The following is a 27,728-nucleotide window of genomic DNA, read 5'->3' as shown; positions in this document are numbered from 1 at the left end:
GGTTCGAGTAATTATATTATGTCAGTTGGAGTCGCTTTCTCGCCAAACTATAAACGAAAAGACGATTTCCAGACCACAGCTGAAGACGGACATACGTCGTTTGAAGTAAAATATAGTCGGAAAATCGAAATCACCTTTGGATGCAAAATGACAACAAGACATCAATTGATTAAACTAGGCATTCCAAGAGTATAAATAAAAGATCGTTCGGCTAACAACCGCCGCGGCCGTTAGAAACACCCGCTGCTCAGACATCACTAGTGATAGTTGGGTTGCTTAGCTGGTAAGTTTTCAGGCGTAGCGGACACGACAGCGCCGCGGCTGCACTACAAATACAACTACAACTACAGCAATAATAAAAAGGCGCATAATTCGGAAAATTAATGTATATTGTGTATGGTAGTTTATTTATTTATTATAATATAGTTTTTGTTTTGGCGGAACAACTTGAAATAATAATGCGAGTATGTCGTCGGCCAAAATCCGATCACGTCTGGTCGATGAAAAATATAAATTACATATTAAGGGTATAGTAATGAATTATTGGAATAAACGACGAATTATATAACTTTAATCTAAAAAACCCAACAAAGGGTCGCGGCCAGGGTCGCGGCCAGTGTCGGAATGACAGGCAATGATGGGCTTGGGCCGGTTTTTGAACAGCAATTTTTTGTTGACGATGGCTTCGACCACGTACTCGTCTGCGTCCGGTTTCTTCTTCAACACAGCAAGTGGCTTTTCGAACGTCTGAGCTCTGCCATACAGGATATGATGGCCGATGATCAATATGGGCACGCCATCTTGCATGGTAGCAAACAAGTCACCGACGTATTGGTTTTCGAGCGGCGTGTGCCGGCGGGTTTCGAGCTCACCTTGTAGTTCCAGGGCGGCCCATTCGGGTGGTGATTCGAGTCCGTCGACGTTTTCGATCAGTTTCACTAGAATCATTTTCGGTTGGTTTTTTTTTTTGGTTCACTACAAAATCAAATCAAAACGTGCCCGGTTTAACACAACAGCTAGGAAACAACAACAATCCACCGCTCTGGGCAAATACAATACATAAATAGGAAACGGCGTGTACATAGAATATAGACAGCCAGGGACTGGGACTTAATATTTTTATAAAAACTGGTGGTATTGTTATCTTCAAATTTGAACTTATCACTGCAGACAGTACATCTTTAAAATGCCACAATTTCTGTTTCTCGACATTGATTAATGAATAACAAGTTAAATAATTTAAAAACCAAATAAACCGTACACTAAAGATAATATTCGTTTTTCTGTAATGAAAAATTACATAGAAATTGGTGCCCACCATATTATTATACGTACGACGCGTCGTAACGATCGCCACGACAAAAACTAATTCAATACGCAAACAATTGGGAGGCAATGCGTATGATACCAAATTTACTGAATAGCTTGTCGATAGCCGAAAAATAATGATTGGTAAAAATGCCATAAAAAAATTCACAACTATAGCGCGGGAACGTTTATTTTGTCACACACGTCACGCAAACGAAAAGCGGTGGCGACCGATGAGTGAATATGTTGCCTACGCACAACGCCTTTAAGCGTCAAATTCCGTTTTCACTCTATCATAAAATGTAGTAAAAGCTACACGACATTGACGCATTTAACATTTATGAATCATAACGAATTTGTGTAATATAAGATAAGTCGTTTACGCAGCATTTTTACAGATATTCGGTGCATTTACATTTAAATTGCATACAAATGTGTGGAATTTACATAAATAAATACCGATTGTAATAAGACGTTAACGCCGACATACGACCAACGAGAAACTGAGGTACAGATAACTGAGGTAATCACGAAACGTATTTTAACAGCTAAGACGTTTTAAACACGGATACAAAAATAGCAGAATCGATATTAACAAAATTTCCACTGTAAAATTCATAAATAATGTAATTATAACGAGTCTGACACAAGCACATAGTCCATATATACAACAGAATTAATAAATTTAAAACCACCCAAATCGGTTTATTGCTGAACACGACAAACCACCCAACAAGGAATTAACGTGAAACACCTTTCATTGCATACATGTAAATTGCCGACTTTTTGAACGTAATCGACTGGGAAACGACTATTATTTAACTGCAATATTCCAACAAAGTACAGTTCGTTAGATGAAAAATGCAGCAAGCGCTTAAGATTTCACTAAAGGTACAATACAACTGTCACGTTAAACACGAGTTAAAAACGTATTTTTATTTTCCGCACGACTATTACGACAGAAAAACTACGAGAAACAATAAAATTATACAAGTTCATTAACTATTATAACATTATACCATTGTGTATGTTATATTATTTAATATACGTAAACGCACTTTTAATATAAAGACTTTAATACTTTTTTTTTTTTGTATATTATATATTTATACATAGTAGGGAATACATGATATTTACTAGCTATAAATATATTAGTTTTTTTTAGAGGCTCAGTCATTCCACGACCCTCTATATAAAATTACTCAAATACCCTTGGCCCACTATATTCTCTCTCGGTACAAATATAAAGGGTTGCTATCCCCGCTCGAACGTTCCATAATGAGAGAGAACTTCATACTAAATCTCAACCCTCGCCGCCCTAGGACTTTACAACTTTAATTAATTTTTTCTCTGAATATCTAAAACCAACTATTTCGGGCTCATAAAACTTCGTAGTGTCCCGTTCAACAATATGATGGCACGTTTTAATTAAATTTGATCTCATTCTCTCCTTATAATAATTATATACACCATAGAACATTTCCAACTAAATTAACAAAAATATCCATCCTGCAAATATCTAGGCAATAATTTCTGTGGTATTGTAAGCAAACAATATATTTATTTAAACATTTATACTTTTAGGTACCTACATTTATTGAATTTAAAATACAATGAATCAATAAATTAATATTTAAACTATATTTATATAGTAAAAATGGAGGGCCAATATTTTTTTCCACTTTTTTTCTTAAGAAATTGTATAAGACCACGATAACCGTCGAAAAAAATTTAAGTACACCAAAAGATGGTGTCGGACCCAAAATAACCTACGCTATTGTACCAATACATACGTCGCCGCTTAAAATCTAAAGAATATGTTAATTCCAACGACTGCAGACTAAGGAAGTACAAAAACCCAAGTTTATTCAACGAGTTGTCAATATGATATATCTAAATTGTATAAATAGTGGTTTTTAAAGCGATGAATAACAATTTAAGTAAAAATGATTTTCTAATCATTTAATATTTACTAAATCATTAACTAAGAGTTCACTAATAAATAATAATAAACCAATATTGTTATGTAGGAAAGTGTACTTAATATAAATTGATTTAACTTTGGTCAGTACGGTCCAAGCAAATATTGATCATACAGTAACTATCAGTAACATAACACTACTATAGTTATAATAATTACTTATATAATGTTACTAAATAAAATTATATTTTATTAATAATTGCAGCAGCTCTGGATTTATTAAATTCACAATTTGTAGTGCTACATAGATTTTAAAATTATATTATAAATGCACTACGCTTATTGAAGAACACGTTTAGTATAATTACAACCTTAATTTAGACCCCGGGGGGTCCAGAACCCCTTGACCCTCTCACCGCTTACTGACGCGATGTTGGGCAACAAACAACTCGAGTCATGCATACCAAGACCTTGAAATTCATACCGAATATTGACCCAATGTATTATCTAGCACCATTCCCTACCACAATGAATACAAGAATGTACAGCGAACTATAAAGACTATACCTACGCTATACCAATATAATAATATAGTCATTGTAATATTATGAAGATAGTATGTATAGGAATCCCCTTCTACTATTCACCTGATAATATATTTGCATTGTATTGCAAAAATAAGACATTACACAGTATGGATACTGTAGAGTAACAATAAGATGAGAACAAATATAATAAAATAATATTCATTGATGGCGTCATGCGTGATAATAAAAAGGAGACGCCATTAAGATAAGTTGAATAATTTTGAAACTGTTAAATTAGAAATTGTGTGTCTGATCAAAATAATCTCAACCACCTTCCAAATTGCAAAATTCTGCCTTGACTTCGTTTTCGCCCACTTGTTTGTATAACATGAACACCAATCAAAAGGAAAATATTCACTTTAAAAGTAAATATAAGGGAGTTATTTATTCTTTTGTCTTTTACTTATATGTGTATTCTTCGTGCTTGTATGTGCGTTATACTAGTTATACATATTGTCATTGCCTCACACCATATACTTACATACGGCCGTGAACACACCATGAATCACAAAATTTACTTTTAACGATCACCATTAAAACATGTTATAGGTACAATAAAGTATAAACATAAACTAATAAAAATACCACGCAGTACAGTATTCATAATATAATAGCTTATTTTTAATTGTATTAGAATTTAATGATTAAATTACTGCAAATTGAATAAGAATTATCAAGTCCTAACTTCAAAAGGAAGTCAAAATATATTAGAAACATTTTAATTCTAGTACCGGTCACACTATGCTACTATAGTTTAAATTCAAAGATTTTTTTTAAATTTAGTCTATGATAAAATTAGGTTACACTGACAATGGGATTTTGAATAATAAATAAATTAAACTAGAAATTAGAATATAATTGTTTTTAGGTTAAATTAAAGAATAAATTAGAAAAATAAAGTGAACTGAATTATGAATCATTGAATCTGCAATAATGAAAATTGGTTATACATTTATTTTATAGAAAATAATCTATTAAAAATATACTCATAAGTCAAAAGCTATAACACTAGATAAAGACAGTATTAAAGTTCTTTAAACGTTATAAATTAAACGTGTATAGAATTTGGTTTACACGGTAATGCACTTGGTAAGTAATTATATTTTATGACGCATAAATCAGATATGATGATAAATCGGTGAAGATCTGAGTACTCATTAGTCACTCGTTATGAAGTATAAAGCGATATGCTATACGATAAATATTCAAAATAAAAGTAAACCCATTGAGGGGTATTATAACGGACTTTCATAGGTTGCAAACACAACTCGTGTATTTGACAGTTATAATTTGACTAAATCCACACGATTAGTCAGGTAGACCATTCCCAGGATCTGTTCATATTAATTGAAAACTCAATTCTTCGAGACCAAATATCTGTGTTGGTAAAGACATTTTCGTCGACTCATGTCACTTTGACAGCATTACCAACATATGAATGTCATCCTTGGCAAGGTGGCGAATAACGAAAAACAAACACTGCAAATATCAAAAACCAAATATTCGTACCTACAATGGTACTGTTCTCACGACATTTCCCATTACATGATGAGTATCTACGAAATACATGTCGTAATCTACACGATTCTTAACCCCCACAGCAAAATTTAATTCCTTCAAGTAAAATATCATCATCAATTATATTTGATATAATTGGCCATTGACTAGTTATTTCAATTTTGAAATAATAGTACCTACAGTCTTATCCAAAAAGAAGAAATTGAAGGAATTTAGTTTGGTTTAACATAAAATGTTTTATTATCTTTCTGCGAGTAATAACTTTTAATAACTGAGGAATAAGATACATAAAATTAAAATTAAATACAATTTTTTATCTTAAATTTAATTTTCGATGCCGGTTGAAGTATTAGAAATTTAGAAAATTAAGTTTTTCTGCCCAGAGGACAATGAACGTTTTTTTTTCAACCGGCGGTCGGAAAAGTGAGAATCCGCGCTACGCAGCGGTCGACAAGGTTATACTCGTACTTACTGTCCAAATCAGATAAATATACATTAGTCTATATCAATACTGGTTAGGTTAAAGGTTGGGTATACCAGTTGGGTTACTCCCGTACTGTTCTATATGAAACAGTTTGGCAGAAATCTAGATTTTGAGAACAGGAACAGTTCATTATGGATTACCATTACAAAAAATAGTATGTGTGCTGGTACGGGAAGGTAATTACAGTTTTAGCAGAGTTGCAGCCCTAAGGTGAACTGGTGAACATGTAAAAATACCATGCCATTTGCGATAATTTTGTTTAGATATGTTTACCATTTTACTGCTTTGGTTATACAAATTCAAGCATACTGAATTCCATTAAACAAATTAACATTTGATTTTAATTTTAGTCTCATGTAGTCATGTACTTATATAAAAATGTATTCAATTACTTATACATAAATAATCTTAGTTATTATAAAAAAACTGGATCTACACTATATAATTAATTTAATGTTTTGTTGCAGATTTCAATTAAGATGCATTTTACATGTACAGCTAAATACCCAATAAAATATTTAAATTATAGAAAAACTTCTTTTGTATGTGTTTAAATTTAAAATATAATCAATGTTTATTGTTTTAATTTTAAGTAATTGGTCAAAGCGTTTATTACCATGGCACACTACTAAACTAAAGTTTGAAGACCTTTTTCTATTGTAAAAATTAAGTTATCATCATGACAAGACGTAATGACCTCGTAAAAATCTTAATAGTACGAAGATGACGTAGTGTAACCTAGACAACAAATAGAACGGTGCTACCAACAGAAATAGATATGTATACAGACATATTATGTAAAGCTGCAATTATCGTTCAGGAGTTAATATTATCACAATTTGGCGACTAATCAACAATTTAAACAGCGGGCAAAAATAAAAATAAAGCAGTCAATATATAAGTAATTGAAAGATCCTCGAAGGGAGCAAAACCTTTCTCTTAAAAAACTGTAAACATTAACATTATGAATAAATACATCCGGTGAGTCATTCCGGTTTCAACATTGAGATTATTTCCATATAGTAGAGTAGGAAGACAAACATCGATTGACACAAGATGACCTCCTCGAAGTCATATTTAACTCCGAAAAAATTGTGTGTTTTTTTAATAACCGACCTCGTACAAGTATTATCAGTAGCACTGTAATAATATAGGATGCCTGGTGGTTAGGTCATTGGTTACAGCCAAAGCGATTTATGTAGCAAACAAATAAAATACAGACGGTACTTATATTATACCTTACGTTGTATGTTTTCTCGCTGAAGCACACACGCGTATATATTATTATGTTTGTTTCACAACATAAATACACATACGTTGTCAATGTAACGTTCATTGTTGTTAGCTAAATATACATTACAATTAACTTTGAGGAAATGAGCTATTGGCAGTTGGCACTTTATGTTATAAAGTAAAAAAAAAATAAAAACGAACATTATTCAAACCAATGAACTATTGCTGGAATGATTATGGAATTAATGCAAGACAACAGTCAAGACATATTATAATTTTTTATTGTTTTTCCTTATACAAGTTTTTTTGCGCGTGCGGTTTTAGACGAACCGGGCACAAAGATTTTTCAGTTTGGCAACGTTGCGTTTTATTAGGCAGTACAAAGAATTCGCTGGAGGCAATATAATGTTACACAGAATAAGCAGCAACAACAACAACGGGTAATAATAATGAAAATAATAATAGTATTATAATGTAGATATCCTAATATAGTAAATAGTAATATGACTTATGAGACCGGCGATATTTATTATCATAATATAGAATTATTATACATTTAAAGATGCGACAAACGTGAAAATTACAAAATTACTATGTCATTAAATACGAATTTTGTAAATATAAAATAATTAAACTTAATTACCTATATTATTCAATACAATACATGCATACTACATAAAGTTATAATATAATATAGTAATATACCATATAAATGTAATATTGGGAAAATACAATAACTAATAAACAAATTCCTTAAACCTAGACAGTTGAGACCTAGTATCAATGGTGATGTATTAATTAATAATGATGGATTTGAATCTACAATTTGTTTTACCAAAAAGGATGTTCTGATAATAACTATTTATTGAAAAATTAGGAGAAACTAAAATTGTATTTTTTACAGATTTAATTGAAGGTTGTTAACTTCTTTCTAAATTGAGATAAGTGATTTCTGATAGCTTTATAAATGCTTCAAATATTGAACAAGAAGTCATATAAAATATTAATATTTTCATAGTGCTAATGCCTAATAGATATTAATAATATTGTAATTTTCATCAGAGTTTAAACAATAATAAACAAAATATTTCAGAATATATGCATTACTTACCATATATTAATCATAATTTTTTAAGTTTTAAATACTTATGGGTTAGAGTTCACTAAAATATACTAAAAAATAATAATTTGTATTTGTATAGTCTACATACTAAATCAATTTTACACGCCTAAAACAGTTTTATCCCTACAGAAAATCTACCTCAGAGTAGAGTGGAGTAAGCAAATACAAATTAAAATCATATAAGTCATGGATATAATAAGTATACATTTAAGTAAATTATCGATTACCTGTAAATGAGCTGTGATAAATATAGTAAATACTATGTGATACAATTGGTGTTGAATACATATTATTAAGATTTTATATTTTTTAATAAAATTATAGATCATAAAAACCAAATAATCATTTGACTCATTAGTTTTTCTCTGTCTTGCATAGATAAAATAATGTATTATTAACCTTGTCTTACAATTATTATGAGTATATTGAACGAATAAGGGCGTGAGCAAGGATGTGACCTTCCGTTAATATTATTGTGACTTTCATGTGAGATTATACATTATCAGGCGTAATGGTAATGAATATAATGTCGTTGGATTTGTTTAACGGCAATTTCAGCCTTGTCTAAAATTTAAGAGGAAGATAAAAATGTCAACGTACTTCACTCTTGGCTTAAACATTTTATATTTAAATTAAATTTTAAGATATAAATATTTAAAAGACTATAAAAGTAAATATAGATTTTTTACCTCAGCACATTAAATAATGAAAACGTAGGATTCCATTTAATAAAAAGTAAATCTACATAGGTAATTTAACTGATTTTGAACACGCACACATTTAAAATACAATTTTAAAAGTCCAAAGTACCTATTAGTAAACCTTATATAATATCAGCATGCCATTATAATATTAATAAATATGTATACAATTTGTTAAATTATTTTAACTATATGGGTTAAATGTTGTGAAGGCTATGTGGACAACGCCAACAAGTCTGGAAGGCATTACCCATTGTCCCAATCTTGTTTTTAAATAAAAGCCATCGAATGAAATATTTATCTACGTCGGAGAAACAAAAAAATTACTTTTATTGGTACCAATTGTCGATACAAAAAATATTTGACATTTCGTTTCGGTTTAATTTATAAAATATGATTAAATTATTAAAATTATTTGTAACTCTCTAAGTCATAACCTCATAAGTTACAAGTGCCTCATATGTTATAACTTTTAAGTTATAACTTAAATACCTAGTTTAATTATAAGGAACACTAAAAATCTATAAAATAATATTAAAAATAAAAGAATAACAATTACGAATTAAAACCTTAACGTTTCAAATAATACTATTTTTATGTGGTTTACGAGTGTTCAAAATGAATGGCCTACCGGTAAGAAATCGTGAGGCGAATCGAGTTGAGTTTATGATGTCCCATGCGCAGAGTGATAGCGTATCTGTCTACTACAGCAGTAATCGCACGATCCAGTGACGACGGAATCTAACGTTTCAGTTGGAGCGACACCAAACGTGCACAACACTGCAGGTGTTCCTGCACACGTATTAATAATAATTAAACCCGATCTCGCTATAATGCTATATTATTATTATATTCCGTTCAGCGCTCGCGGTACGACGACACTAACGCACGGCGACGTCGGCAACGAGCGTTATTCTGGCACACCGTTTACAGTGCACGAGCATGATCGTCGAAGAAGACCTCTCGGATCTGGCGAGGGCGACGAGGCGCACACGAGGAATACACAGTACGTGATACTATACGGAGCGTAGTGTAGTAAACAGAAGTAAAGACTAACGTTGTCATAAGTCGCGTGTCCTGCGTGTGCGTAATAATATTATGTTATCCGGAATAAAATCCATCCGGGGGTCAAGTCGTCGCGAAATTATTCGTATCGCAGACGCTGCGCACACACACACAATCGCGGGTGCAAACTGACAGCCAGACTCGGTCGCGATAACTTCTCGGCAGTCGCGTGGTCAAAACTGGCGATGATGTCGTTCTGCGTGTACGCGCAGTGTCCTAGCTCGAGGAACCCCGCACTGGTTCGTATACTTACGGCGGTGGTCGGCGTTAACACACACACACACACACACACATACACACATAGGTGGGGAGCTAATATCTGGGGCTCTAGGTCAAGGGCGACTACACACAGAGCATAAGTAGCCGTGTTCCGAGTCATCGCAATCTGGACGTCCCATTCGAGTATTATATAATAATGACATTCAGGGTTAATTCTTGTGCTCGCAAGTGCAACACGTCACCTGCACTCGTTGCATTCGTCGAATATTTGGTTTAAGTGCGCTTAGCAGTTCGTAAAATGTTTAACACTCATACACATACACATCGTCAATACACCCCGTAGGTGTAGCATGTTATGTTACCTTGTTGTGAAAATTCATAACATTATTTATAGTTGAATATTTTTTAAATATATAATATTAAATACTAATGGTGTTATTACCCTTTATTCGAACCAGAAACAACTTCAAAAAGTTGATTTTGCCTTATTCAAAAACATTTTATAATTAATTATTTAATACAAAATAATTAAAGACGATTGGAAGGTAATAATAAAAATTATTTTTTATCCTTCTTTAAAATACCTATCAATAGCTCGAATTTTGATTTAATTAGTTCTATTTCGACTGAACATTTAAAGTTCGGTTCGTATTACTTATCGGCTATCATAACTAATAATAACACTAATAACCAAGAGGAGAAAATAATAATAATGATAATATGCACACGCGAAGAATGAACAACATTGGTGTCAGTTAGACAAATTATATATATTTTCATATTTTATTTTTGTCGTAATTAAATTACGTTAGTAATATAGGCATTATTTACAGAAAAAAGGAAACGATCATAATATTGTTTTACTCATTTTTCTATTATTATAATTATGATGTATTCATGTTGTGTAGTGAACAATAAATATTATCATTATTCATTATCATAAATTACTTTTTATTTTAGTGTTTAAAAATGTTAAACACAACAATTTTAACAATCATTTGCTTTAAAATGCACCATATCAACAATACGTTGTATTGTTGCGATCTAAATTTAAAAAAAAATGAATGACAAGCATATTAAATTTGATTTCGTTTTTATCACGTTTCTTACCTACGTTTATGATAACATTTAATCAGATCGAAATATACATAAGTATTACAAAGTATACATATATTTTATATTACCATGTTGTTATCTTTTTATTTTATATAAATTACCTACTCATACTGCAAGTTCATTCTATAATCGATATTAATGAAATTAAAACTTAAGGTGCTAACTATGACGTTAACATGCAGAGTAAAAATCATAAAGTATGCATTTATTTATATGTATTAAAAATGTATACCAAACTAACAAAAATAATTAATAAACATTTAGATTTTACATCTATTGAACACAATACTTATTTTTTAAGAAGATTGTATAGAGGTGAAGATTGTAAATTTTGAAAGGCAAAAAAAATGTTTTTTGTAAGTTTAGAAATATTATTTTCTCCTACTGAGAATTGTACTGTGATAATTTTAAATAAGTACTTCGCTAACTAATTAATTCTCATTTTTATTGTTAATTTACGTATTATTTAGATTAAGGAAGAGGAAATAGTTAATTTATCTCTAGGTAAGTGTATAAAATATGCAAATGAAGTATTGAAATGCAACTAATAACAAAATATGTCTTTTAAGTTCTAACTTTTAAATATATAGTCATGTGGTCTATGAAATCAATTTGATTTCAAATCCCAATGATAATGCATATTGCATACCCTCAGTATGAACATACAAATATATACACACTTCCGGTATCTAGTAATAATATACTTATAATATAAAAAAGTAATAAATAAGAATAAATAAAAAGTTTATACAAAAGTATAAAACTATCTGAAATGATATTTAAAATAGCACGCATTATATTAGGCATTTTAATGCAACGTAATAATGTTCTACGAACTTCGTTAATATAAGTTAATATACTTAGGTCGGTTAAAAATGTATTAGAATTTGTATCTTTTATTCAAATTTGAAATTGAATTAAAAATGAATAAACTCCTATTTCTGGTATGTAAATTATTATATTAAGGTAATAAAACAGTATTTTAATATTATCAAGGACATTTAATTCAGATTTATTGTTTGCAAAATATTGATATGGGAAATATAATAGGTAACTGATGTCCCCATTATTTACGACCTTTTGTGAGATTTACATAAACACAAAATATTTATTATTTATTTATTTGTCAGTCGATATACTAATTTTATCATATCATTTAGATTCAATAACAAAAATATACTAATGAATAATTGTAAAATACCTAAATATTAAGTCCATTTTCATTTTAAAGTAATTAAAATAAGTTAGATACACACAAAATGATTATAACTTGTCACTTATAAGTTTTCTTAAATGCATTTAGGACGTGCTTTGCCCTTGAAAAGGACGGAGTTATTCATTGCTTAAAAAAAAAATGTTTTATGCATTCATTTATTTACCAATGGTCGATTTAAATCTTTAAACAATCACGATGCAATATCTTCCTTATAATTATTTTAACAATTATATTTAATTAAGTGATTTTTATAGAACACGAATGTCTAGCTTCCTATAAAAGATTAAATAAATAATTAAATTTTAATCTTTCAATTGTATAAGTAAATGAAAAAAGAAATGCATACTATTGTCTTGTCATAGATACAATAATTAGCTAAAGAGCATACAGTAATTAATCATGTACGTATTGATAACACAATGGTCTTATAATTGAATCATTTCACTAATCATACGGAAATTCAAATCAACAAATTCACTGCATCAATATAAAAAATAAAAATAAAACTATTACTATATTCAAATAAGCATAAGTCTACAGAGGATATTGGATCACAAATTGAACATGTATAGAACGATAACCTTCCTACATTACAATAGTATATAAGTACCAAATCCTAAACATCAAGTCATAAATATTATTAAAAAGCTTATGATAGTTACAAATGAATAATTTTTGATAGGTTATAGTTAAAGTAAATTGCAGTAGGTACATAGTTAATAATTAATATTTGTCGCAGTCGGGGTCATTATCGCCTCCGCGCACGCACATCGGAAGTAAATTGACCTTGCAAAACACAAAACCCGTTATTAGGAAGGTGACCAGTGATCACCAGACTATTACTTGGATACAATATATCCAAACATTTTTCATATTTATTGTACTGAATAAACCAATTAAATTAAAATATGACTAAAAATATAGACAAACGATTAGTCTGACAATACAGACGTTTTCAATTGTTTAAAAGTCATAATTAAATTATTTCTAAAATTGAAACGTAAATAATTATTTAAGTCAGCTACAAGTAAATGAGCCAAAAATCTATGTACTATATATTATATTAAGATTTTTATTGGCCATGAACCTACCCACTTTGTTGTTCATAGACTTAAGTAGCTCATAATATTTATTATTTATTGTTAACCTTAAGACTTATTTTTAATAAATAAAATACACTAATGTTCTCAGTGAAAATAAACAAATAAATAATGTGTTGTTCGAGACATTTTTGATAAAAGCTAATCTAAATTTCATTAATTTTAATAAAAAATACAACTGTACCTATTTAATATTACTAATTTAATTATTTCATGTCAAGTAATACATAATTGTATTCAGAAATGATATACCATTATTAATCATTATACTTCAAACTGATTTAATAAAATATTTTAAAAAATAAACAGGGTAGTCAGAAGGTCGTGTTAAAAAAATTTGAGTCCGATTCTAATGAAAACTTGATATTTAGTATTTTCACATCAACTTTCGTTTATTTCAAACTTATATTTTTTTTATAGCGTTTAAACTTTCAATACCTCCGTAACTCTTATAAGTTATAATCGTATATAAGTAGTAGGTAAATAACACGATGTATATATTTGAAAAAATCAACGATTACAAGATACTAAAATACTCAATATTTATTCAATCCTATGACCGTTTATACATTTTCATAGTTATTTTGCTTCAAAGAAAGAAATATAATACACAGTTTACCATCATACTAAGCCAGAAAAAATCACTAGGTATAGACGGTATAGTATAAAATAAGATTTTATTGTTACAAAGGCTAAAAACCACAAGACTCATATTTATAAATCCACATATATTGAATATCACACTGTAAGCCTAAACGATAAAAGTACACACAAAAACAAATATATGAACGCTAAATAGCAAATACCTATAAGCGATATAATAGGAAAATATAATAAGACAATCGATTTATTTGAAACTAATTATTGGCAGTTACAACATGGATTCAATTTACCCAGTCAAGTAGTATACTATCTACACCTACACCGAATAAATTATAATAATATGCAAACAACATGACGTGCCAGATACAACCCACAGACAAAATGGAATAAATAATTATTTGAATGGGACTGATTTTTTAATTTCGTGTAAAAAAATTAATTTAACCAATAATTACATGTACAACATATATATTGCATAATATTTCAAAGTTAAAAGCATATTGCTATAATAGCAATACGTATCATTCTTTAAGTTCACAATCAAATATTTATGTATAAACTAATTTTCAATTATATAGGAATAGGAACTTGACTAACAACAACTTCATATTGTCTATTCAACAGAACATGCTATGTACAATATTTTATACATATTTAGATAAGTTACTCATTTAAACGACTTCAATTGCGTAGGTATGTACTACTTTTAAGTTAAAAAATAATGCATAATCTTAAATGGAATAACCACATAAAATGTGTAACAAATAAATTAAGAAAACTTATGTATGCATTTAAAAATTTAACAGATATCTTAGAACTTATGACAATTAGAGTAGTGTATCAAGCATTAATAGAATCCATAATCAATTATGGTATTTCTATATGGGTAGTTACGAATGGTTACAACTATAGATCTATTAAACAAAATACTAAATAAAATACCAAAAATTATCCTAAAAAAAACTCAAGGTACCACACAAAATATTTATACAACGATATGAATGTACTACCAATAAAAAATTATTTTATAAAGCGCGGTACTTTACGTAATTAAAAATAACCTTACTTTTAAAACTCAACACGGACATAATACTAGACAAATAACTAATATCTAAGTACCTACTATATACAAAAAATCAACACAATCCACATACCTACTCATATTTAAAATTTACAATATATTACCTTTAGAAATTAAACATAGCAACTCTTTTAAGATACTTTTAAAAAAAATTACACTTTGGCTATTACAAGAACAAAATATAGACAGGCTAATGACATATGTATAGGATTACGACATTACTTATTATATTAGCTAGAAGGTTTAAGCAATTATTGTTAAATTTAGTTTTATATTACCATATTATATCGTATTAATAACTAAACAATGTTTTGCATAATACTAAATTATAGTATTATATAAACAAAAAAAGAAAATATGTATTTATCTATATTAATATTCCAGTCATGTGAGAAATGTATATTACAAATTGTGAACTCATGGGCCCCCACACGAACATGTTCAGTGGGGCCGATTATCTTCTTGAAGAATAAATATAAAAATATATTATTAAAATAATACAACGATGATTAAATAAACATAATCCTTAAAATGTGTTGCATACGTATTTTTACTAACAAAATAGTTGATATTATCTTGCTATATTACGCAATAATTAAATTATTCCATTTTTGCAGTTTCCAATAACTAACATTAAAATATTAAACGTTCATTTTTAATGAAACATTTTAATTGAAAAATAATTAGCCAATGGTTTGCTTAAAGCTTAAAATAAAATCGAATTAATTGAGAGGATCTATTAATATCTATGATTTAGACTATATAATGGTGGATACGCTAAAAAAAAATGCGATATAATTTTTCTTCGACACAACGAGCACAAAAGAAACTATACAATATACACGGCAGTGCAAAATGAGAACTGAAGAAGAAAACCTTGAGTGACCAAGGTGAGCATGAATGCACTACTATTAACTTCCACAATATTATACATCAGAAATATTAGGTATATAGGTATTATTACATATGTAATTAATAACATCTAGTTAAACATACGACCATCTTCATCTTTACTGTATGCGGAAATAAAATGGGTTTTTATTTGAAATCAAAATAAATAATTACAAGTAAGTTGTACTACTTCAGTTTATAAAAAAACATTTTATTGGTATCAATCGCGTGGTGATTACTCATTAACATGCATTCAATTATTTACATTTGCATAATGTCCAATTATTTTGTTTAAATATCTGGTACGGGGAATTCCTTTCTAGCCTCTATAGAATTTGAGCAGTGGACGATAATATATTAATAATATAATATTATGCTTGACTGTCGACTACAAACTATTTTATATCTGGTCTCACTCGTGTGCCTGAATTATCATCAGCTAAAAATTTATAGGATCGTAAATTTATAAGTTGTAATAGCTGTTAATAACAGACAAGTGTATTAATTGATTTATTGATTGTGTTTTTTTATTTCAGGAATTACAAAATATATGAAAAATAAGAATACCTAATTAATAACATATAGTATAAACGCGTATCATGTATTGGAACAGTAACAATTGATCTAATTCAAAATTTGTTTCGTAAAGTAGTAGTAAGTATTAAAATATATATAATTTCTTGAAAATATTAGTACACACAATTGATTTAATAAGTTAATAACTTATACCTCACATTACTATTGAATTATAGTCTATAAATACTCCTAATAATACAACCACCTATTTTTATTTTCCATTATTAAATATAACTGTACCTATCACCCTATTCTTAGGTTCATTATAAAAAATATTTCCATATTTTTAAATGAAAACAACAAAACAATATTTAGAAAGAAATGTTCTGAAAATTAACTTGACCATTATTATTCTACATCACAAATTCACAACTTATTTTTAAAACAATATTAAAATTTCGAAATGTTTCAATAAACATAATAAATACAAAACAGCAATTAAATACCTAACAAAATAGGAATAAGTTATTTGATATCAGAGTTTAAAACTAATTGCAATACACTAATATACAGTATTGCATGTTGATCGATGCACCTACAATCTACATGTAACTTCTGACGTCATAAATACTCAAAGATAATAATTGAATGAGGTATTATTATACATATTATTATGATACATGGCGTTTTGTACAAAATAAATGGATAATTGAATTTCTATAACTACCATGTGAGCATTATGTTTATCAGTGTGCTTCACATAGTAGATAAGTGTATTGTGATAATAATACAATATACTCTAAATGTTATACGTGTTTATGGTAATATAAAAAAATACTGTGAAAACAGAGTATAACGTAACATAATACTATACAGAATATGTATATAGTTGTAATAAAATAGGAACAGAAGAATAAAACAGAAAAAAACAGCACGTGCATATTACAAACTGTTCAAAATAATACTTATCAATAATCATCTAGACATCTAGTGGAAGCCTTAACGATTTACATACCTATCTCGATGTTACTCGATTCTTGAATTCATATTATGGTATGAAGTATGAACTGACAACACAACTACGTCTCATTATTGTGCAAACCGACGTCAGAACGTATTTTTTTTTTAGAATTTTTATTTACACGTGATTACTTAAACAACTGTTTTGAACGTGCTTCCTCGCATGTATATTGTATATTGTAATAACAATAGACACTGGCGTAAAATCCGTTTTGTCCGTTCCCGAATACACGCGTAACCTAGGATCATTTGTTTAAGGTTGGTGACTCGTGAAGTCTACAAATACAATGACTACAGCATAAAATACAAATGTTAACACATACATACGACGAAAGCCATGAACACATACACAATGACGTACCTACATGATGTTTCGATCATGGTTATTATATTATTATTATCATTAATTTATTACTATACAGTCATATAGTATATTATATTAAATTCTCTGACGTTCCAACCACTGTCGGATTTTCGTGTTGTAAGTAGTAGGTTACCCATACAGTTACATTATTACATTTTCAAATAAATTTCGCGTACCTTTCGTGTGGTGTGGAATCGGAACTAGTAGGTACAACGTCGGTTTGAATAAAACAATATGAGATATTTTTGTTGACGGTCTCGCTCGTTTTGAATGGTTTATTACGATACAGTTTTCCAACAGCAACAGAAACAACAATAACGAAGGCGCACTGAAGTGATGGGGGAATGACCGGACGACGAAAAATTAAAAAAAAAAAGAAGTTCTCCTCTTCTTTCTATTTATTAATAATATTATTGTTATAAATAAATAATATTAATGTAGACATTAACAGCGACGAAAATACAACGGCAGTGGCGACGATATCGATAGTAAAATAATGACAACAGGACCAGTTAAATCACGTACGGAAAACGCGCACACGCAAGAAATATTTTGTGCACCACACGGACGGCGTCGGTCGACGTATCAACCGGCTGTCGGCATTACTCTGCGGCTCAACGAATCTGCGCGGCCGCCGTTCCTTCATCGGGCGCGCTTTTGCTCGTGTACCGCGCGCGCACAGGTGGTGGTACAACGTCGGTTCAACGCGACACCAAGACGTATGTAGTAGTGGTGGTGGCTGAGGCAGCGGCGGCATAGGCACAACAATATAATATTATAGGCACGATAAGGTCTCCTTCCTGGTGAAGAACAAAAAAACGGGCCAACGCCGTGCACAGGTGAACCATATCGCTCAGCGCTCGGGCAACACCCGGGGCCGACTGCCTAGTATTACCGGTTTCTACGGGCGACGACGTGTATTATAATAATATACGTAATAATAATATATTACAATAATAATGCGATAGGTGTAATCTTAAATTCGAGTATTCGACGACGATTTTTTTCTATTGTTTCATTTTCCCTAATCGACCCCCCTTCCGAGTTCTCTTCTACTCCTCTTAACTCTTGTTTCTCGACACCATCCACATGATGGATACACGTTTTTTTTTTATTCTGAGCAGAGCGATGAATGTATGATTTCAGTATGATGTAGGTTTTTTTTAATTGTACGTCGAATGTCGATACGACAAGGTGGAAAAAATGATATGGTATTAAATTTTGATAATACAATAAAAATGAACATGGAAAATGACAGTTACCACCCTACACTGCAACTTTATTTTGTTGGAAAACAACATAGATAATAAAGATCTTTATTATCTATGAAAAACAATACAAGCAATGAAGCAACCCATTCGCGTTTCATAGTAAGGACAATACTCGTACAGTTTATGTAGTGAAGAGATGACTATTATAATAACAAATTTGAATACAGCGTGAAATGTACCAAAATGTGCATGTGTGTATGATAGCAATCGAGCACTATTTTTGAATTTTAAGGCCTAATTTTCTAAAATTTGATATTAAAGGTAAAACATCAAATTCAATTCAGTATTTATAAAATAATTAAAATTAAATTGAAAAAAATGTCCTGATCAATCAATAAATAGTGTTAATAAAACTGTCTTCTGATGCAGTATGACCAACTCAATACATTGCCCATTTTGACATTTATTATTGTTACAAGCCTATCTCGACATTGGCCACGTATTATTAAGATATAATTCATAATGCATTCTAAACCGCGAAGTTGACCATTTAGAAATCATTTAAGCAAATTTATAAATATAAGTTATACTAACAGTATGTGCAAATTAATATTATTATCAGGTTGTAATAAAAAAGTTAAGTTATGTAATTATTATAAGTGTTTATTGTGTACTTTAGTTCTTGGCAAATGCCATATAATATTAATAATATTAACCATCTATCAAAAAGGCCAATATCAAAATAATATTAATACATTATTTGATTTAGCAAGACACAAATGTTTCGTTATATTAAGAATAAAAAAAAATTTGCCTATCATATATATAAAATTTAATTTCCTACACAATAGTGTTCTTTTTTGACGATATTCCACCTAGCACCAAACCACAGAAATATAAGTCTTAACATTCTTCAATAACATCGTTATGAGTGTGGCTACATGACGTATCTGTATTTATTACATTATATTTTCTTAAAAATTGGTTATTGACAATATATAAACGTAGGTAGGTAGTAGTTTTAGACAATATAATAATAGAAATTAATATAAATACATAATATGGTATGCATAATAGAAGAACTTAAGTCCACATGTAATAATTTTTCTGAATATACTAAATCAACATATTATTGTCTAATAATTTAATAAGCCATAGATAATAGACTTGTCATAATCTGAGGTTGGGCAACTGTCTCCTCAGATATTCAACTATGTGTGTCAATAGTGCTTTTTTACCTTATAGATTTTTAGTTTTAACATGGCCCCTGCCCCCCCCCCAAGAATTTACCCTAGATTACACCTATGGACTTAGTTATAGTATATTTTATCAAAAAATAATCACCTATGCATTTTAAGACATGTTTAGGCAACAGTAGTTCATTAATTTCATACACTTATGCTAGGTATTCAAATGTGTATCTATTTTGGAAACTTTTGTAATTATTATTTAAATTACTATATAATAATTAATAGTAAAAAATAAAATAAAAATTGCCTAATAAATTTAAGCAATTAATTAGAATGATGTTTGATGACATTATCAATAAAACAAATTGCACAGTTTGCGAGTATAATGTTGCAGCGTTTTACCTCAAAAACATGACTCGACTATAGTAGTAAAGGGGATAATATTGTCAATGAGTTTCTAATAGTCTAATAAAAACTTAATACCTAAATACGACGACCTCCAGAAATATACTTGTGGCCTGCCGTGCTCAACACAGAAACACGGGAGGGGGAGGGGGGATATTAGCTTATTATTGAGCAATTATTAGTGGAAACAGTTGTTAAACAATAAGCCATTGTAGTAAATTTAGGCAATTAAACTTGTTGATACATGCAAAATATATTTATTAATATTAATGTTAGGCAATATACGTTAAACCTGTTTGAATTGTTTTTTAGCATTAGCATACGTTTAAAAACAGGTCAAATCCACGGGGGTGGGGAGAGAAGAAATTAAAGAAAATTACTATAAATTAGTAAGAACGCGGGCCTGATATAAAAACCAAATATCAGGTTTGCTAAATGGACTTATACTGTATAAAAATGTTTTGCAGATTAATAAAATTTATAAATAAAATTTATATTAGATAATACAATATAATAACACTAAAATGTAACTAAATAACAAAATTCATAGCAGGTTAGGTTAATAATATCATATTGCATTTTATTAGCAGCATTTAGGTGTATATTTTAAAATGTCAATCCAGTAAGTCTACGCTCAGTTGTTCAGTAAACTGCTTCTATTAAAATGTTCTCGTTAAATATTAAAAACATCACAAAAATGAATAAACACTGTTTAAATGAATATTCTGATTTCAAATAAACGTAAATAGTAAAACAACAGTAAGCAATGACCACCGATAACAAGCACGTATACCACCAAAAAATATAAACGTGTAATTATTGTAACGTGTTAATTAAATTCTTTTAAGTAAATAAGTGTGTTATATTTATGACCAATTGTATGTAGACTAATTAACAAATAATTTATGCGTAAAATAGTTGATATTTAAATTAAATTAACTATAATAATAAGAAATTCTTAAAAATCTGTTATAAACTATAACTTTTTAAATTTTCTATAATCTTTTAGATTTACTCCAGGTTATATTCAAACTTTATAAATGAAGAAATACTTATTATTAGCAACCAAGATCGTGTGAATATACGATGTTATTTATATAGTATTGTTACAACTATTACTAACAACAATGTGTTGAATATAATATATTTCATAAGTGTTAATTTTAGTTGTCCATTGTTACGTGAGAATACATTTGTCTATAGGCGCAATCATAGGTCATCTAGGTTAAGTCAACAGACGAGTAGGACGGATACATTTTTAAGATATATTTAAATTTAAGCATTGTAATCAAATTATTTTACAAGTAAGTGAAGTAACTGTTAAGAGTTCAATACAATTTATTTTATAAATAAACAATATATTATAAAGAAGAATGATACGTTTAAACTTTAAATATAAGTTTTACAAGTAATTTGCATTTTTTTCTACATAAAATTCAATAATAATTTGAAAACTAAGAAATTATTTGATATTACATCATGGTTTATATAAATATGATTTTTTATTTAACTAACAACATACAATTGTTATATTTTGTCTGTCAAGTCTCATGCTTGTTTTATATCAAAAACCACTTCAGCCCGACGAATGATTCAACAATTAAAATAATTTTTTACATTGGTACTTGCGTATTGCAATTTATCGTTAAAACTATTATGGAATTAAATGCTTAACCTTTTAATATGACAACTAAATACAATTAAGAAAAACAGCCAATAATAAACAGTACCTAAACATTTATCAGGACGTTTACCTACAAGTATTAATCCCCGTCTTACTAACACACAACATGACAAATGGTAACGTTCAGAAAACCGTTTGAATTTACCTATTGTTACATTAAAAAAACAGAATATTAGATAAGGCCTCGTAGTTTAAAAAAAAATATATTTACCTTAAAATGTATGTACAAATTAATAGGTGTTTATTTATATTGCTGTTAATACATTTTAAAATGTTCAAAGAATTTAACGACTTTAACATAAGTCATAAATATAAAAAAAAACGTGGCTTGGCGTGACGCGTTGGCTGCTATCAGTCGCGGAATGCGACTGGGAGTAAGTAACGGCCACAGCTACTAACTCCCGGATGGGTGACCACCCGGGTTCATAAAAGTTTACAAACCTTGCCACACACACGTGTTTGCTACCGATCGTAAAAACCATAACAATCGTTAAAACAACCTACCGTACCAACTTTACCCCTACCACAGTTAGGCTAAGGCCAAACGTAAAGGCCTAAGTCGTTCGGCTTAAGTTTAATAAAAAAAAAACTATGAAATTCACTAGGTACCTATATTAAGTAACCAATACTTCAAAATATACATATATATAATATATATAATATAGGTACGTACATCTAGAATACTAAATAGGTAGTTTAAAATGAATCTAAATATATGTTGAAAAGTCTCTATACGAATAATGTTTATCGAATTACAAATTAAGTTTTTTTTTGGTTTGAATGTTAATTTTTTTCAACAATTTAAAAATTAAAAAACTAAATCCATTCATTATTACTTTCAAAATTTAAAATTTGAGTGGCATATTTTTACAGTTAAATTTTGAGATTCTTCGAGTAAACAACTTAAATAGCTGGTCATTTTAGCGAATTTCAAAATATTTTAGTTAATAGTTATAAATTATATATTGTATATACTTAATGTCCATTTAAATATTAAATACTTTTTAAAAACAAAATATAATTAATATAATATAGTCTATAGTTAAAACTTTTGCAGATTCTTATTATTTAGTAAATTTTCTTGCAGTTTGTTTCAATGACCCGCGTGTATATGCGTGAATACTAGTAAAATACTGGAATAAATAAAGTACCAGTTTCAAGGTGAACTCGACAAGTTGAACAGCTCGAGTGGAGTCACAAGGAAGTATGGTAATCGTGATCTTGCAGTAGCTATGAGGTTTTATTTCTATACTTTTATCAATAACAAACCTGCTAAACTGGACTAACACCGCCAACATGGTAAAAACTAGCTCACCATGGCCTTACACGAGGCTGTAAACACTCAGAATTATTTGACGCATTAAGGAAATTCGAACTGTATAGACTTATACGAAATAAAGGAACAAAATATAAGTATAGATACACCAACATAATATTGATAAAATACATTAGAATACATAAATTATATTTGTTGTTTTACCTATTTAATAAAAAAAAATGCATGCATTATATTTTAAAATAATGTTTGCCAACACCTTTACTTTAATGTATTTCAAATTATCTTTCCAATCTCTATAAATCACATAGTAAAAAAAGGAAAATCTTTTATTTCAAAAATAATATTATTTTACAGGGTAAAAAAATAATTATCATAATTCATACCGACACGAAAAGAAAAAAGATCATAGTCCATTACCAATCAAAAGATCAGATAAGATGAAATTGATAAACAATAAATTCTTTACAATTCTATACAATTGATATGTGATATTTCACAAACTTCTAAAAAATCTTAAAATACCATCTCCTTCTATTTATTTTTTGTTATATTTTAATCAATGAAGCAGAATATTTTTTGGAGTATTTTGATACGCAAAATTGAACTTTTAACAAGTAGTTAATTAGTTATAACTCACAACTTATATGTATTTTAAGTTTAAAAGAGTGGTGTAGTGACTAGTCAACTTTTGCAAATTCTTATAATTTAGTAAATTTTCTTGCACTACTCAACTCCGCTCAATTAAACTTTAAATAAGACAATAGGTATTTCTATAAGTTATAATTAGGGCTGGAATTTAAATGCCCTTAAAAAACCCGAAAAATGTCCTAAAAATGCTTTTATGACCTACAAACTCCAAATAATGCCCTAAAAAAACCCGAAAAAATGCTTTTATGATCCACAAATTTTTTTATTTTTAATAATTTTAGTATAAATTACAATAAAAAGTTTTAAAAAATGCATTATAAAATTCTATTACAAGTTTAAACTGTAAATACATAGTTTTTGTATAAATCTAAAAAAAAAATTGATTGTCCGATAATATAATACGAATTACCAGTACCTACTTATAGTCTGTTTTTTTATTTAAAACCATGTAGGTGTAAAAATCTTAAAATTTTAAAATACAATTTCAAATTCATACACTTGGTTTCCAAAAACTCAAAAAATGCTCCAAAAACTCTAAAATGTCCTAAAAAATTAAGAAAATGACCTAAAAACTAAAAAATGCCAAAAAATGCAAAATAAACTTTCTTATTCTCATTCAAATGTACATAAAACAAATTTGTGACAAGACGAGCATTGCACAGTAAGCTTTGAAAAACAATGCAAAGTGCATCGAAATCCCAGCCCTAGTTATAAGTAATTAACAATTAACAATAAGATTAAAGTTCAATTTAAGTATTGAAATATTACGAAAAATGTTCTGCTGCATTATGAAATTCAAAATGTCGTATAAAAAGAAAAAATTTGAAAAATGATAAAATTAAATTAAAAAATGTTATTAGGATTTTGTTGTTTGACAGTGATATATAATTATGTAAAAACATTTAAAACTTCGAGATATTAAATGTTCACTTAAATATGACATTGTATATCCGACTAAATGGATTACCTGGATTTTCAAGCAAATAGCAGACATATTATTCATAGAAGAAAAGATTGTTTTTTGTTGATTAAATTTCGTGTATTATTATTTTATATACCTACCTACCGAATGATAATTAAATGTCAAAAATATAATACGAATATAATACACTTTTTTATTGAAAAATTGAGGTAGACGAGATAACAAGGATGACCATAATAGGTAGTCTTGGAAATATTTTGGCAGTCGAGATAACCTATAAGTTCCAGTGAAAATTGAAAGTATCTATTGTTATATTATATTTTTGTACCAACTGCATCTAATTTCCTACCAGTATCCACCGTAGAATTATTACTACTCGAAAAATAGATTTAAAAAAAACACATTTTAAAACCAATACGTTCATTACTTCACTCTGAATCTAAAATAGCTTAAATACTGTCCAAGGTATTATTATTTAATAAAAAATATTGTTATAGGTGCCAAGTACCAATAACTTTACTCTCATTTGTAACGTATTACAATATTTTTCTGCATATCGATATGATAGTAATAAGTGGTTATTAAAACAACCAATACAAACACACTCAAACTATTTATTAATACTAATTCATAATAATAGTTTGTATGAAAGTAACTAAACATTGATTACAACATGTATCACTATAATATATAAATAATATTATGTAATTTAAATAGGTTTACTTTAATGATAAAACTGGTTTTCAATTGTTATCTTAAATTTACGTTTTCTAACCAATAACTGGAAATATTCATAATTTAGGCACAATAATTTAATACCTAAATATTAATCATTTTATATCAATACTAGATGAATTAATCAATGACCTAAAATAAATCATTCAAATTACAACAGAATTGTAGGAATCAATGTAAAATGTTACTTATGAAGTTATTTATCTATACCTAATTCTTTTTCAACTGTACATTTCCAAAAATTATATAATTACAGAAAAATAAATAATAAATTAAATGTAGGTAACATAAGTAATGTAAGTTCTTATGGGGTATCTATGGAATTTAAAGGAGGATTTACAGTTCTTACATTTGAGTTTGAAAATTATAATTAAAATATGGTTTGCTTGAAAAACTTTTCAGACTATTGTTAAGTATTGAAACTTTCTAAGACTTACCTTGAAACTTTTTTTTAAAACCTAATGTGGTAAAAATTAAGAGTAACTTGTTAAGTTAATGTCCTATTAACATGGATGTTAGAAACAATAATTATATGTAGTAATCAAGCTAAATAAATGCTAGAATTTTATATAAATATGAAGGAAATATGCCTAGTGCTGTTATATAAATATAACAATAGATTATAGTGTTTGTTGAAAAATTGTCATCACCATATGAATGGGTGGTTATAAAATAAGATAATAATTATCATCTTATTTGATTGCGTAAACTCTGACAAAGAGCAAGTGTAATGTTATCTATATGATAATTACATAGATATTAGACAGAAAGTAATTATTAAGCAGTTTATTGAAATACCAACAAATAAAAACAACAAAACATAGATCCGGAAAAAAATAGACTGTTGATCATTTTCTATCAAATTTCTACAACTATAATCATAGATACTTATACCGAAAACAAATTGTTGATTGTTGATGTCAAGACTTCATTAGAATAACAACATTTGATTTACAAACAGTTTTATCAGAATGTAATAATTGTACCTAATATTTGTTTAATGTGATAACAAGTAACACCTTTAGTCTTTAGTTCTTTACCAAACAAGGAAATGATGTACAGAATAGACATAAATGACATTAATTGATTAACAAGAAAACGCCTATATAAATAGTAGGGGTAGATTTAGACATAGGTTAGCCATGCAAGTTTAATTAACCCAAAGTATGGAGATGGCTTACCTTTTTAAAAGTTGAGGAGCCAGGTTGATCCGGTCGGAGCTTTATTGAAGTTTGAGAAATTGCCTACTGGTTACTGGTCGATTGCATACTACCAAAACCAAATTCGTTTTATTTACTGGATTTTTCGACGAGATATCTTAGGTATCTATAATAACACGCACACACTGTATTCGTTGTCGGTGGCTAGGGGTAGAAATTTCGAAACCGCGGTGTGATTGACGCTAACACGACGGTTATGATAAAAAACCCTAAGTAACAAAATACAACACGTGTGAAGTTGAGCGTGATTAATAAATACGTGAAAGAAACAACCAAATCGATCACTATACAAAAAAAATAATAAGAGCCGAAGAATAACACCAGAGTACGAAACCGATACCGAGGACGACAAAGGAAATGGCCGGTTG

At 28.8% G+C, this 27,728-nt stretch overlaps 1 protein-coding gene across 3 annotated transcripts; it reads right to left on the bottom strand.

The window, feature by feature from the left end:
- Nucleotides 1–370: 370 nt before the first annotated feature.
- On the bottom strand, nt 371–27,728 carry LOC111033443 (chromosome transmission fidelity protein 8 homolog). 3 transcript variants are annotated; one of them, XM_022314178.1, is made up of 3 exons: nt 18,243–18,261; nt 9,507–9,667; nt 371–975 (listed from the first exon to the last, which is right to left on the bottom strand). In XM_022314178.1, the coding sequence occupies exon 3, from the start codon at nt 946–948 to the stop codon at nt 571–573; it is 378 nt and encodes a 125-aa protein (XP_022169870.1). In that variant the 5' UTR covers nt 949–975; nt 9,507–9,667; nt 18,243–18,261; the 3' UTR covers nt 371–570. The 3 variants fall into 3 exon arrangements, with proteins under 3 accessions (XP_022169870.1, XP_022169867.1, XP_022169869.1); XM_022314175.1 differs by lacking the exons at nt 9,507–9,667; nt 18,243–18,261 and adding an exon at nt 27,322–27,728; XM_022314177.1 differs by lacking the exon at nt 9,507–9,667 and having other exon boundaries at nt 18,243–18,346.

This window comes from Myzus persicae, unplaced genomic scaffold (assembly GCF_001856785.1).
Source record: "Myzus persicae strain clone G006 unplaced genomic scaffold, MPER_G0061.0, whole genome shotgun sequence".
Lineage (NCBI taxonomy): Eukaryota > Metazoa > Arthropoda > Insecta > Hemiptera > Aphididae > Myzus > Myzus persicae.
The sequence above is the reverse complement of the archived record's forward strand: the minus strand, read 5'-3'. Positions and strand labels throughout refer to the sequence as shown.

What these genes read in the sequence shown, in the direction of transcription:
- LOC111033443 (XM_022314175.1), bottom strand. Translation starts at nt 948, where the DNA reads ATGATTCTAGTGAAACTGATCGAAAACGTCGACGGACTCGAATCACCA.